This window comes from Caretta caretta, chromosome 7 (assembly GCF_965140235.1).
Source record: "Caretta caretta isolate rCarCar2 chromosome 7, rCarCar1.hap1, whole genome shotgun sequence".
Classification (NCBI taxonomy): domain Eukaryota; kingdom Metazoa; phylum Chordata; order Testudines; family Cheloniidae; genus Caretta; species Caretta caretta.
The window spans coordinates 61842699-61856761 of NC_134212.1; the positions used below are offsets into that span (position 1 = coordinate 61842699).

At 47.0% G+C, this 14063-nt stretch overlaps 1 protein-coding gene across 4 annotated transcripts in view; it reads left to right on the plus strand.

Annotated features, from left to right (window-relative positions):
* Positions 1 to 485: 485 nt before the first annotated feature.
* The window catches only part of VCL (vinculin), a 107884-nt gene continuing 94306 nt past the window's right edge, over positions 486 to 14063 (plus strand). For 2 of the 4 annotated variants that reach the window (XM_048858476.2, XM_048858477.2), the window contains exon 1: positions 487 to 865. In XM_048858476.2, coding sequence (XP_048714433.1) covers positions 698 to 865 — 168 coding nt within the window. In that variant the 5' untranslated portion in view covers positions 487 to 697. Of the gene's footprint in view, positions 866 to 14063 lie in introns of all 4 variants that reach the window. The other 2 variants (XM_048858478.2, XM_075130754.1) reach the window with 2 other exon arrangements.

Genomic DNA, 14063 nt, shown 5'->3' on the forward strand with positions numbered 1-14063 from the left:
AAATCGGTAGTTTTCTGACCACTCCACCGTCCCTCCAGGAGTATGGGTTAATCCACCCCCCGGCTCCCTCGGAAAACCAGCGCCTTACAAGTTGCTGCAAACTACACAGCTGGCAGCACCGTTCGCTGACCCTAGTGGGAGCCCCAGACTCCCCCACACCTATCAGCTGACCGGGCAGGGCGTTCCCTCACCCTCAAGCTCTTAGGATCCTGTACTCCCATCTCCCCCTCCCGAGTTAGCCTAGCCGTTCTGGCTTTAACCATCTCCTTATATGGACACCAGAATGTCTGACGTCATCCAACTCTGGGAAACCAGGGCCTATGCAACCAAACTTGGTTGGGAAAAGCGGGCCGGAGCTGTTGGAATGTTGATGGACGCGATGCCGCAGCCATTGGGAGCCAGCGGCAGGGCCCCGCCATTGGGCGGGAGTGGCGAGAGGGCGGGGAAGGGGAGGGGTAGGTTGCGCCGGTTGAAAGCCCCTGCTGGGCCCCGCGAGTCGAGGAGTCAGTGGGGCAGGCGCTGCTGAGTGAGGAGTGTGGCGAGTTCGAGTCCCGCGGTTGGCCGAGCCGGGAGTTCCTGGCGGGCCGCTGTAGTTTTTTCGCGGGGTTAGTAGGGGAGCGGCGCCTCCGCCGGAGGGGAGAGGTTCCCTGGGAGTTTGTCCGGAGTTTGGGCCCCGGCCCCCAGCCACGCCGCCGCCATGCCCGTCTTCCACACCCGCACCATCGAGAGCATCCTGGAGCCCGTGGCGCAGCAGATCTCCCACCTGGTCATCATGCACGAGGAGGGGGAGGTGGACGGCAAGGCCATTCCGGACCTGACTGCCCCCGTGGCCGCAGTGCAGGCCGCCGTCAGCAACCTGGTCCGGGTGAGTGTGGGACGAGGCCAGCCGGGCACCCGCCTGGGAAGGGCTCCCCGCGCCAGCCGCTCCCGGGCCCGCCTCCCCTGCCTCGAACTTCCCCCTCCGCTTAATGCCAACCGCTGCTCGGTCCCTGAGCGTGCCTTTGCTCCGCTCCCATCCCCTCACGCTGCTCGTCGCTCCTCCCCTGCCTCTCTTCCCTACTCAGCGCCCAGGGAAGGGAGCTGAGGCTCAAGGATACTCGGTGTACCCTAGTCACCAGCGAGCTCCCCTCCCCTCAGGGCCTCCAGTCGCTCTCCTCCTGCCCCCGCTCCAGTCTCCTCAGGGTGCGGTGAGAAGTGATAGCACCAACCCCCGGCCACTCGCTCTGAGCCGGCTCTTCCAGTCCCTCCCTGTCACAGGCCCTCTACAGCCCTCCCCTAGGTAGGGGGACAGCTCCAGTCCCTCTCTGTCTTATTTTCTCTAGCCAGGGTTTATCAAATCTCCCCACCCAAAAACACTTTGTATCTATATTTTATACTCGCATACAGTCAACTCCTAATAACTTGCTCCTTTCTGCATGGCAGAAAGATGCTGGCTTCCTAAGTGGTGAAGACTTTTCAGTTCAGAAATAATTAGGTCTAACGTGGAAAAGCTTTTCTTCAGTTTTTATTTTAAGACTACATCAGATTGTTTGTTGTTTGCCCCTTGAGTTGTTTTGTGAGTTCTGCTGATTGTTCAGTAGCCCCATATGCAACAGTTGCTTAAGATCTTAATGGCTTAAAAATCTGTTCTTTTTTATTTTATGCACTCTGTTCAGAGGCAGTAATGCACCATAATTATTGGTATCTGCATCATGCTTTCCATATTGGGAAGGATATATTTTGAAACCGCTGATGGATATCTTTGACTTGATGATGCATCATCAATCTCTTTTGTTTTGTCAATAAAGTGTTTACCTCTATTTTGTAAATTGCTTTCTCCGTGAGTGCAAGTGTTGCTTTGATGTGATAAACTGTTTTCTTTTTTTTAAGTGTGTAAGTCAGTAATGATATTCGTGTTCGTTTGTAGTGAAGAGGGTTGCATAGTTAGCACAGCTGTTGGTATGTGTGGAGTCAGGACTTCTTGTTTGTTTCAAATAAAAAAGCTGGGATTGTGTTTTTCAACAGTGAATTACTGCTTCCCAAAATACTAACCTTACCTAGAGACAATGAAAAGTCAATTTTAATCTCTGATTTTTTTTTTTTCCTGAGTCTTCCTTTCAGAGCATCACTTTAACAGTTTACCATGTTTTAGTTGCTAACTGACCTTGTGTCCGGGAAGTCCAAAAAAAACTGGAAAGCATTAAAATGTTTTCATTGGATTTTAAAACATTGATACTAAATTATGTCTAAAGAATAACAAATTACAGACAGGCAACAAACATGCACGTTTTGCTTTGTAAATCCTTAGGTTGCTGTGCCATTTCCTATCTCCACAACTCCCTAGAGATAGCACGTATCTTTTCCTTGCACATCTGTGGCTTCCTTTATAGAGAAGGCGAATTACTCCCATATCACATTAAATTCTTTATTTTGGTCATTAATCTTTTAAGATGCTCATAAAAAGCAATTTCTGCATTGTCAATATAAGTTCGTTAAAAACTGGGACACAACTCTTTCCCACCTTCTAAGCGTTAATCTGCACCAAAAAATCCTGTAGTCTATTTTAGAAAAGATTTTTATGCTACTTTTAATGTGGTACTGCAGCAGGACATAATATCAACTCTGGGAATATTAACTCGACTTCTTTTGCACATATAGATAAATATTGGATGACTGCTGTACTAATGCTTCAGAAAATAAAACAAAATCTATTATTTAGATGGAATGTCATGCCAAACAGGACTGACTTTCAAGCTCAGACAATGGGGCTGCTGGGATATAGGGGAAAAATACATCAGGAATGCCTCTATAAAGGATATGTGGATTGTGCAATTATAGGCCATCGTAAGGCCCTAGAAGTGCCATACAGTACTGATTACTGTGGTATTAGTAGAGCCCTGCAAATCTGCAGATATCTGCTTGATATCTGTGGACCACGTTTGCGGATTGGATGAGGATACAAATTTTGTATCCTCCCACGACTCTAGATATTAGTACTCACTTTTAATTTGGAAATTTTGTTAACTTTATTACATTGTTGCAGTACCTGTTAGGGAAAGAATCTTGGGCACAGAGTTTTAACAATAGTGATGTATTGTCTGGAATATCTGTGCTTTTTGCTTAGCTCCCTCTTGGCAAAGGAATTTTATATACAGGCCCTGAGGAGATGAACCATAGGTGTCTGGGGTAGTTAAACCCAAATTTTCCTTTCAAGGAGAATTTTGTAGTGAAATTTTGTGGTGTTCACTGTGTCAAGCTGGTTTGATTTTACTTCATTATGCAATCATTTTATTCTGGATAAAAGATTTTGTTGGTAAAAAGAAGTCGCAAAATGAGATTCTCTTATTCTTGACTATTAACACCACTAAGTTTGTCTTCCATTTTGGGCTGTGGCTATGGGAGGCATCCTAGCTTCATTTAACAAATAGTTGTCTATTAGCTATATGGAAACCACCGGTCAGGGAAATAGCCTACTTCCTCCCCTGACGAACCAAGGAATGCACCCCACCCATGTACCTATTTGCTGCATCAATACTGACTTGGACTCTAAATACATTCTATGGGTGGCATACCTGAGATCACTTATTCACTGACGCTTTAAAAATTCCTGCACCCCAATCTGGGTCTATGCTGATTGTGCTATGTATGCATCTTGTGAACCTTGTAACCGATACTTGTAATCTCTCATAACTCAAGCCTGACCCGATATGTACAGTACCTTCCTTCTTAACTTGTGTAAACTTCATTTTAAACATTAGATTTTATAACAAGTACTGTTTCTTCCCTGTGCCCACGTGGCTTTGGCTTGCTTCAGAAATACAGAGCAGCTACAGGTGGTGTTGAGTCAGAAATGTTCCTGAAAAAAGAAGGTGCTTTAGCTCCGTGTTCTACCAGACCCTGTTGTGGAGAAGGAACTAAGTTGGTTTGAAAACCATTTGGTAGGAGATGCTGCCAGAGGGTAAATATTAAGCGAAGTTTTATGATGGGTATGTTACGGGACAAAGACCAAAAAGAACATATGCCAGAGGGTGCATGGACACACAGAGGCTTGGACTCCTGGAGGGAAGCGCCACCCAAACTGCTCCTTAGGAACTTCGCGGGTTTGAATTTGAAGACTCAGCAGTTGGAAAGAGGGAGCAGATTCATCGGTTGGCTCCTGTGACTGGAAAAAGGAACCTCTTGTGAATGTATACAATCCCTATTACAGTGTGAACTAGGAAGGTTATTGAAAGTTTATTGATCTGTTTGTGGTGTTTACTCAAGTTAAATAAAAGTTTCGTGTTTTGTCAAACATAGAAGATGGAGGCATAGTCAATTGGTAGGTATCGAAGAGATCTGCAGGACCCTTGACATAGTTAAGGGAAAAACAGCGAAAAAGCGGCCCAGTATTTACAGTCAAGTGTCCTGAGATGAAGGTGGAGGGATAAAAAGGCTCGACTGATAATCTGGTGACATGGAAGTTGAATAATGTGTGTGCCAAGGAAGGGGCAGGTTGTGCCACTTGTCCTCTCTCTGGAACTTCCATTGCTAATGTCAGAATTTTTTGTAAAAATTCTAAGTGTCATGCAACACTCATAAAGAAGTCACTTTGAAGTTGACCTTTGACAGAAGATCCAGTGGGTCACTAGCTGGAAGACTTATGCCATGTAAAAAGAAAAGGAGTACTTGTGGCACCTTAGAGACTAACCAATTTATTTGAGCATAAGCTTTCGTGAGCTACAGCTCACTTCATCGGATGCATACCGTGGAAACTGCAGCAGACTTTATATATACACAGAGAATATGAAATAATACCTCCTCCCACCCCACTGTCCTGCTGGTAATAGCTTATCTAAAGTGATCATCAGGTGGGCCATTTCCAGCACAAATCCAGGTTTTCTCACCCTCCACCCCCCCACACAAATTCACTCTCCTGCTGGTGATAGCCCATCCAAAGTGACAACTCTTTACACAATGTGCATGATAATGAAGTTGGGCCCATGTGGATAAAACTAAGACAATGATGGAGAAGCTTCAGTTTTAGCACACAACTGACACAAATTTGAGGCAATACACACCTCTCTATATTAAGCGGTCTCTCTGTCAATTGAAGAAGTCAGTGCTATAAGTAGTTTGTTAGAGGGTTTCCTTTGCTGCCAGTGAGCTAAAAACTAGAGTTCCATGAAATCCTTTTTATTTTTGTATATTTTTTCTTTTTCTTTTTTAGGAATTCCTTGTATTATCTATCTTTTTTACCAATCCAGGGTTGGGTCCTGCTCCAGTGGGTTATGTGTGGAAGGCCTTGGTGGGGGTGGTGTTGCAGAATGAACCTGCCCCAAATGCACCCAGCAGCGGTCGTATGCAGTTGGGCCCAGCTCCCCGCTCCAGGCATTGCGACCTGGCTCCTGGGGTGATAGCACTGCCCAAGTTTGGCCCGGCCACCTCTCCATCACGATGACTGGGCTGCTGGGCCAAACCTGAGTGGGACCCAAGGAACAGGAACTGCTGCTGCAGGGTAAGGGTTTTTGTTTCATGTTGCTTTAATCACTGGGTTTTGATTTATTTTGGGGCTCTCTTAATAACTGTAAAACGGAAAGCTTAAACTGAGCAGTAACTGGTGTGGTGAGCAGGCGAGTGTATTTGAGAGCCCTGTTGAATTAATTGCTTTGTGAAATGAAGTGCAAAATTCTAACTCCGGTCAAACTTGACTGGACAAAGTTTAGCATAATGGTGATGAATAAAATGAGTTTCTAAAACTGAGTCACTAGTTAATCTACTGTTTTAAGAGAAGTTATAGTACTGTGAAAAATTACCAGTAATTGGGAAGTAGTTTAAAAAATAAGCTTTGTGAACTGTCGTGCTGGGAAGTCTTTGGTCCAGGACTGGTCTCTTCATAATTACATACACAGAATTATTGCTAGGCTGTGAATCTGTAAATGTATCTTTCAGAGATAATAAAACTAAGGTAGGTAAATCGTATGCTCAGACTGAATTTTGTTTAGAAGTGCGTTCAGCTACTAGTTTGTGCTGTGTTCTGGATTTCTGTTAGTAGTTAAGCTCAGTGGTTTTTAGATTTAAAATAATTGTTTTGCAGAATTGAGGGAATATCTTTTAGCCTTTCAGCAACAACCCCAAATGAGCATAGAAGGTTATTATTCATCAGTAAATGTCTCATGGGAGGTTGTAGCTATCTTGACCTGCAGCTGTGGTAATTTGAATACTTTTACCTTGTACATACTGCATAGTAAAAGAGTAATTATCTAAAATTGGTTAAACCAGTTCTTGCCACAAATAATAATCTGTCATAGACCAATGGAGGTTTTCTTCAGTAAACACGGCCTTTAGATCTGTGAAAGGGATGTGTGTGTTTGTTCGCACGTACTCCAGAAAAGACGGTTTTAGGCTTTTAGAATTAAATGACAGCTTCCTTCGTCAACTAATACCTGTCATTGGGGAGATCGAGGGGAAGGGGAATATTCCATGAATAGAACGTGTGTGAGAATGAAAGGTGCTGATATTGCTCATGAGATGTTTTCCCACACTCTAAGATATACCCTTAATAATTAAAATAAAAATAACATTATCTGGATAAAACTGACATTCTCTGGGTAAAGTGCTCCTTCTTGCCTTGTCCCCAACAAAAACCCATCAGTTCTACACTCTTCCTGCTACCTCAGTTCTATCAGTCCTTGCAACCTCTTGCCCACTATTTTTCAAATCATCATGCTTTCCCTTTCCCAGTACCTCATTGAGGGCTTGGCTACACTTGGAAGTTGGAGCCCATTAAATCAGCCCCAGGTGCTCTAACTTCTGAGGTGTCCACACTGGCAAGGCATGTAGAGCGCCTGGACTCTGGCTGGAGTGCTCCTGGTAATCCACCTCCACAAGAAGCAATGAGCTTGCTGCACCCTGGCTGGAGCACTGTGGTGCAAGTGTGGACGCCTTGGTCTATTTACACACACTGATCAGCCTCCGGAAGTGTCCCACAATGCCTGTTCTAGCCACTCTGGTCATCACTTTGAAGTCTACTATCCTGCCCTCAGGGGACCAACCCGTCAGACCCGCCCTTTAAATTCTCTGGGAATTTTGAAAGTCCCCTTTCTGTTTGCTCAGCTAATCATGGAGTACTCTCAGTGCATCTTTCCAGGTGACCATGCCTCCACACGCCAGGCGATTCCCAGTATGGAGCAATGGTAAGGTGCTGGACCTCATCAGTGTTTGGGGGGGAGGAAGCTGTCCAGTCCCAGCTGTGCTCCAGTAAATCCAGGAATTGTGATACCTATGGGCAGATATCAAGGGCCATGATAGAAAGGGGCCATGATCGGGACGCACTGCAGTGCAGGGTTAAAGTGAAGGAGCTGCGGAATGCGTACCACAAAGTGCAGGAGGCAAACCGCTGCTCTGGTGCTGCCCCCATGACCTGCCCGTTCTACAAAGAGCTGGACGAGATATTTGGAGGTGACCCCACCTCCACTCTGAAGAGCACCATGCACACTTCAGAGGCCATGGCAGCCCAGAGTGCAACAAGGCAGGAGGAGGAAAGTGGGAGTGAGGGTGCTGAGGAGGAGGTGGGCCCAGAGCCAGACGATGGCCTGGCATCCCTAGATGCCTGCAGCCAGGATCTGTTTTCAAGCCAGGAGGACGGTAGCCAGTCGCAGTGGACGGTGCTTGGGGAAGAACAAACAGCAGATGAGGTGCCTGGTAAGCGGCTTTTATTTTGAGAAGGGAGTTGTTGGGTTGCAGAAAGAAGGGTTAGGGCTGCATACATGCTGAGATGCAGAATAGATCATTGATGTACTCTCTCACATTTGTGGTAATCGGCCTCAGTGATCTCATCAAAGGTCTCGTGCAGAAGCTGGGCAATCTGCTTGCAGAGGTTCTGTGGCAGAGCTACTGAGCTCCTTGTCCCAGTAAGGCTAACATATCTGTCCCACTGTGCCGTGAGGGGTGGGGGGACCATTGCTGCACACAGGCAAGCCACATAAGGGCCAGGCCGGAAGCCTCATTGTTGCAGAAGACCCTCCCTTGTTTTCCAGGTCACCCTCAGCTGTGAGATATCTTCCAGGACGAACCCATCCTGTGGAAAATGTGGGGAGAGTGTTGAGTATAGGGGCCCCCTGCAGCTGTTGGCTCTCCCCGAGGCACAGGACCCCAGAGGACAGTATGGCCCTGGAACAATCAGTCCCCCCTGCTCCTGTGGTTACTCACCATTTCGGGGCTCTTGTGGGTTATGTGCGCTCGGCTTGGGACAGGCAGTTTGTGCTGTTGTGTGCACTGTGCTTGTCTAGAAGTTCAGCTGAATCATTGTTCTGTCTAGTGTTAACAATGTTGCCTCTCTTAAATGTTGCATTTTGGCTTTACAGATGCAACCTTCAGATCCCAGCCATCCTTGTTATCAACGGCTGAAAGGCTGCAAAGACTCCAGAAGCGGCCGCAAAGAAGCAAGGAGGACCTTCTGCATGAAGTCATGCAGCAATCCTTTACTGAAAATAAAAAAGTACAGGAGTGGTGGGAGACCGAAAGGCGGGTCCGCCAGGAGAATGCAGATTGCCAGCAACAAACCATGGAGCGGCTCCTAAGCATTATGGAGCGGCTCCTAAGCATTATGGAGCGGCTCCTAAGCATTATGGAGCGGCTCCTAAGCATTATGGAGCGGCTCCTAAGCATTATGGAGCGGCTCCTAAGCATTATGGAGCGGCTCCTAAGCATTATGGAGCGGCTCCTAAGCATTATGGAGCGGCTCCTAAGCATTATGGAGCGGCTCCTAAGCATTATGGAGCGGCTCCTAAGCATTATGGAGCGGCTCCTAAGCATTATGGAGCGGCTCCTAAGCATTATGGAGCGGCTCCTAAGCATTATGGAGCGGCTCCTAAGCATTATGGAGCGGCTCCTAAGCATTATGGAGCGGCTCCTAAGCATTATGGAGCGGCTCCTAAGCATTATGGAGCGGCTCCTAAGCATTATGGAGCGGCTCCTAAGCATTATGGAGCGGCTCCTAAGCATTATGGAGCGGCTCCTAAGCATTATGGAGCGGCTCCTAAGCATTATGGAGCGGCTCCTAAGCATTATGGAGCGGCTCCTAAGCATTATGGAGCGGCTCCTAAGCATTATGGAGCGGCTCCTAAGCATTATGGAGCGGCTCCTAAGCATTATGGAGCGGCTCCTAAGCATTATGGAGCGGCTCCTAAGCATTATGGAGCGGCTCCTAAGCATTATGGAGCGGCTCCTAAGCATTATGGAGCGGCTCCTAAGCATTATGGAGCGGCTCCTAAGCATTATGGAGCGGCTCCTAAGCATTATGGAGCGGCTCCTAAGCATTATGGAGCGGCTCCTAAGCATTATGGAGCGGCTCCTAAGCATTATGGAGCGGCTCCTAAGCATTATGGAGCGGCTCCTAAGCATTATGGAGCGGCTCCTAAGCATTATGGAGCGGCTCCTAAGCATTATGGAGCGGCTCCTAAGCATTATGGAGCGGCTCCTAAGCATTATGGAGCGGCTCCTAAGCATTATGGAGCGGCTCCTAAGCATTATGGAGCGGCTCCTAAGCATTATGGAGCGGCTCCTAAGCATTATGGAGCGGCTCCTAAGCATTATGGAGCGGCTCCTAAGCATTATGGAGCGGCTCCTAAGCATTATGGAGCGGCTCCTAAGCATTATGGAGCGGCTCCTAAGCATTATGGAGCGGCTCCTAAGCATTATGGAGCGGCTCCTAAGCATTATGGAGCGGCTCCTAAGCATTATGGAGCGGCTCCTAAGCATTATGGAGCGGCTCCTAAGCATTATGGAGCGGCTCCTAAGCATTATGGAGCGGCTCCTAAGCATTATGGAGCGGCTCCTAAGCATTATGGAGCGGCTCCTAAGCATTATGGAGCGGCTCCTAAGCATTATGGAGCGGCTCCTAAGCATTATGGAGCGGCTCCTAAGCATTATGGAGCGGCAAGTGGACTCAGTGCAGGCACTCATAGCACTGCATAGGGAGCAGATCCATGCCCGCTCCCTCCCTGCAGCCCTTGTCACAAAACTCTTTCCCTTGTGCTCTCATGTCACTGCCAACCTACTTTCCCCAATATCCGGTTTCTTATCAGCACCAGCTGCCTCCAAGACCTGTAGCTTCACCTCCCAGCCCTGCAAACTATGACCTTTATGCACTACACTCAACCCCCATCACCATGCATTTTAGCCAGCCTGAAGTGCAGCACTCGTTGCACAGCACTCCAGATAGGAAGGCTGAATATGATAACAGGACATACGTAAATCTGAGATTGTTCCATTCCCCACCCCTCCCCCTTCCTTTCTCCCACACAGCACAGATGTGTCATGCTGTGTGTGTTTCTCCAGCAGTTGTGTTTCTTTTCAATAAATGAATTTTTTGGTTTTGGAAACATTCTTTATTACATTAAGTAAAAGATAGCATAGCCTAGGGAAGCAACAGGCACTGCTCGTCAGTGCATCATTCATAGCAAACACAGATGTCTACTAGCATTGGAACCACTGCACTTAACTCCTGTGCAGGGCACCAAACATTACTGGTGGCTTTCAGCATCAGATTGCTCCCTCAAGGCATCCCTAATCCTTATGGCCTCACGCTGCGCCCCTCTAATAGTCCTGGTCTCTGGCTGTTCAAATTCAGCCTCTACGCATTCAACCTCAGCAGCCAATGTCTGAGTGAAGCTTTCACCCTTCCCTTCACAAATGTTACAATGGGTACAGCACGTGGCTATAACCGTAAGGATATTTTCAACGGCCAAGTCCAGTTTCCCATACAGACAGCGCAGTGGCCCTTTGCTGTCATTCTGCACCGGCTCAGCCTGTTGTTGAACCGCTCCTTGCTGCTGTCAAGGTTCCCTGTGTATGGTTTCATGAGCCATTGCATTAAAGGGTAGGTGGGGTCTCCAAGGATCACAGTGGGCATATCGACTTCCCCTACAGTGATCTTCTGGTCTGGGAAGAAAGTCCTGGCTTGCAGTTTCCTGGACAGGTCTGAGTTCCAAAAGATGCATGCATAATGCACCTTTCCAGACCAGCTTGCATTAATGTCCGTGAAACATCCACAAGTGCCTGGAGACCCATAGAGAAATACCCCTTCCGATTTCTGTACTCGGAGGCTTGGTGGTCTGGTGCCAGAATTGGAATATGTGTGCCATCTATCGCCCCTTCGCAGTTAGGGAAAACTGTTAGTGCAAAGCCATCCACAATATCATGCACATTGCCCAGAGTCATGGTTCTTCTGAGCAGGATGCAATTAATGGCCCTGCACACTTGCATCAACACAATTTCAACGATAGACTTTCCCACTCTGAACTGGTTAGTGACTGATTGGTAGCTGTCTGGAGTAGCCAGCTTCCAGATTACAATCGCCATGCGCTTCCCCACTGGCAGGGCAGCTCTCAATCTCATGTCCTTGCGCTGCAGGGTGGGGGTGAGCTCATCCCAAACTTGCATGCTGATGTGATCCCACCATTCAGTGTGTGTTTCCCAAGTCCAAAAGTGGTTTTCCACAGTGGTGAGCATGTCCGTGAATGCCACCAGCAATCTCGTGTCATGTGCATTGTGTGTCGACATCATTGTTGGACTCCTCACTGTCACTTTGTAACTTAAGGAGTAACTCGACTGCAATTTGTGACTTGCTGGTGAGATCCGTCAGAATATTCCTCAGAAGTTCGGGATCCATTGCTGCAGACTGAAAGGGAAGACAGAGCGTGCAGTACAAAAAACTTTGAAAGATGGCACCAAATGTGGACAGAAGCACAGGTATTGCTTGGATGCTAAGTGATGCATCATGGGGCATTGGGACAGGACCCAGGATGCCCGGCGCCCCCCACTCCCACGAGCCTCAATGCTAGAATGGGAAGAGGTGATCTGTGGGATAGCTGCCCATAATGCATCACTCCGAATGCTGCTGCAAGTGCCGCATGTGTGGCCATGCCACTATGCTTGCAGCTGACAGTGTGAACACACAGCAGCGCTTTCCCTGCTGCTGTCTCCAAGGGCTGGTTTAGCTCCCAGCGCTCTACATCTGCAAGTGTAGCCATAGCCTGAGGCTCCTCTACCTGGCACCTGTTACTTGGAGCAGCAGTGGTAGCAGGTGGTTTGTTTTTCAACTTTGCTGATAATGGTGGCAGACAGTGGTCTCTGGGTGTGCTGTGATTATTTTTGGGGGGGAAGGTGAGGGAGCAGGCCCTCCTATATATGTGCTGGGTAGTTGGGCATTCTGGGTACCCTTTGGTTCTTGGGGTTATCCCTGACTGGCAGAGAGGTCTCCTTCATCTTATCTGTGTGTGTGTGGGGGGGAGTGTCTCATTAAGTACATAGATACAGTTTCCCTTGGCTTATTGATGGATGCACAAGGCTCTCTCCCAGTCACAACTTTTCAGACTCTGTGCTGGGGCTTAGCAGACAGGAATAAGCAGCAATAAGGGCTACACCTACAGTGGCTGTGAGACTCCCACTCAATAAATGGAACAAATTCATAAACTAAACAGGAATAAGTCTCCAGGACCTCATGGTATTCATCCAAGAGTTCTGAAGGAACTCAAATGTGAAATTTCAGGACTACTAACTGTCATCTGTAACCTATCATTTAAATCAGCTTCTGTACCAAATGACTGGAGGATAGCTAATGTGGCACCAATTTTTAAAAAGGGCTCCAGAGATGACCCTGGCAACTTCAGGCCAGTAAGCCTCACTTCAGTACCAGGCAGATTCGTTTAAACTATCATAAAGAAGAACATAATTTGTTGGGAAATAGCCAACATGGTTTTTGACAAGGGAAATCATGCTCACCAATCTACTAGAATTCTTTGAGGGGGTCAACAAGCATGCGGACAAAGGAGATCTAGTAGATATAGTGTATTGAGATTTTCAGAAAGCCTTTGACAAGGTCCCTCGCCAAAGGCTCTTAAGCAAAATAAGCAGTCATGGGATAAGAGGAAAGGTTCTCTCATGGATTGGTAACTGGTTAAAAGATAGGAAACAAAGGGTAGGGATAAATAGTTTTCAGAATGGAAAGAGAGAAATAGTGATGTCCCCCAGGGATCTGTACTGGGCTCAGTCCTATTTAACATATTCATAAACAATCTGGAAGAAGGGGTAAACAGTGAGGTGGCAAAATTTGCAGATACAAAACTTCTCAAGATAGTTAAGTCCCAGGCAGACTGCGAAGAGCTACAAAAGGATCTCACAAAACTGGGAGACTGGGCAACAAAATGGCAGATGAAATTTAATGTTGATAAATGCAAAGTAATACACATTGGAAAACATAATCCTAACTATACATATACAACGATGGGGTCTAAATTAGCTGTTACTACTCAAGAAAAAGATCCTGGAGTCATTGTGGATAGTTCTCTGAAATCATCCACTCAATGTGCAGCGCAATCAAAAAAGTGAACAGAATGTTGGGACTCATCAAGAAAAGGGTAGACAATAAGACAGAAAATACCCTATTGCCTCTATATAAATCCATGGTATGCCCACACCTTGAATACTGCTTGCAGATGTGGTTGTCCCATCTCAGAAAAGATATATTGGAATTGGAAAAGGTTTAGAAAAGGGCAACAAAAAGGATTGGGGTATGGAACGGCTTCCGCACGAGGAGAGATTAATAAGAATGGGACTTTTCAGCTTGGAAAAGAGGCGACTAATGGGGGCTATGATAGAGATCTATAGAATCATGAGTGATATAGAGAAAGTAAATAAAGAAGTGTTATTTACTCCTTCTCATAATACAAGAACAAGGGGCCACCAAACGAAATTAATTGGTAGCAGGTTTAAAACAAACACGAGAGTATTTTTTCATGCAACGCATTGTCAACCTCTGGAAGTCCTTGCCACAGGGTGTTGTGAAGGCCAGTACTATAATGGGGGTTCAAAAGGGAGCTAGATAGCTTCATGGAAGATAAGTCCATCAGTGGCTATTAGCCAGGATGGGCAGGAATGGTGTCCCGAGCCTCTGTTTGCCAGAAGCTGGGATTGGGTGACAGGCCATGGGTCACTTGATGATAACCTGTCTGTTCATTTCCTTTGGGGCACCTGCCGTTGGCCAGTGTCAGAGGGCAGGATACTGAGCTTGATGGACTTTTGGTCTGACCCAGTATGACCATTCT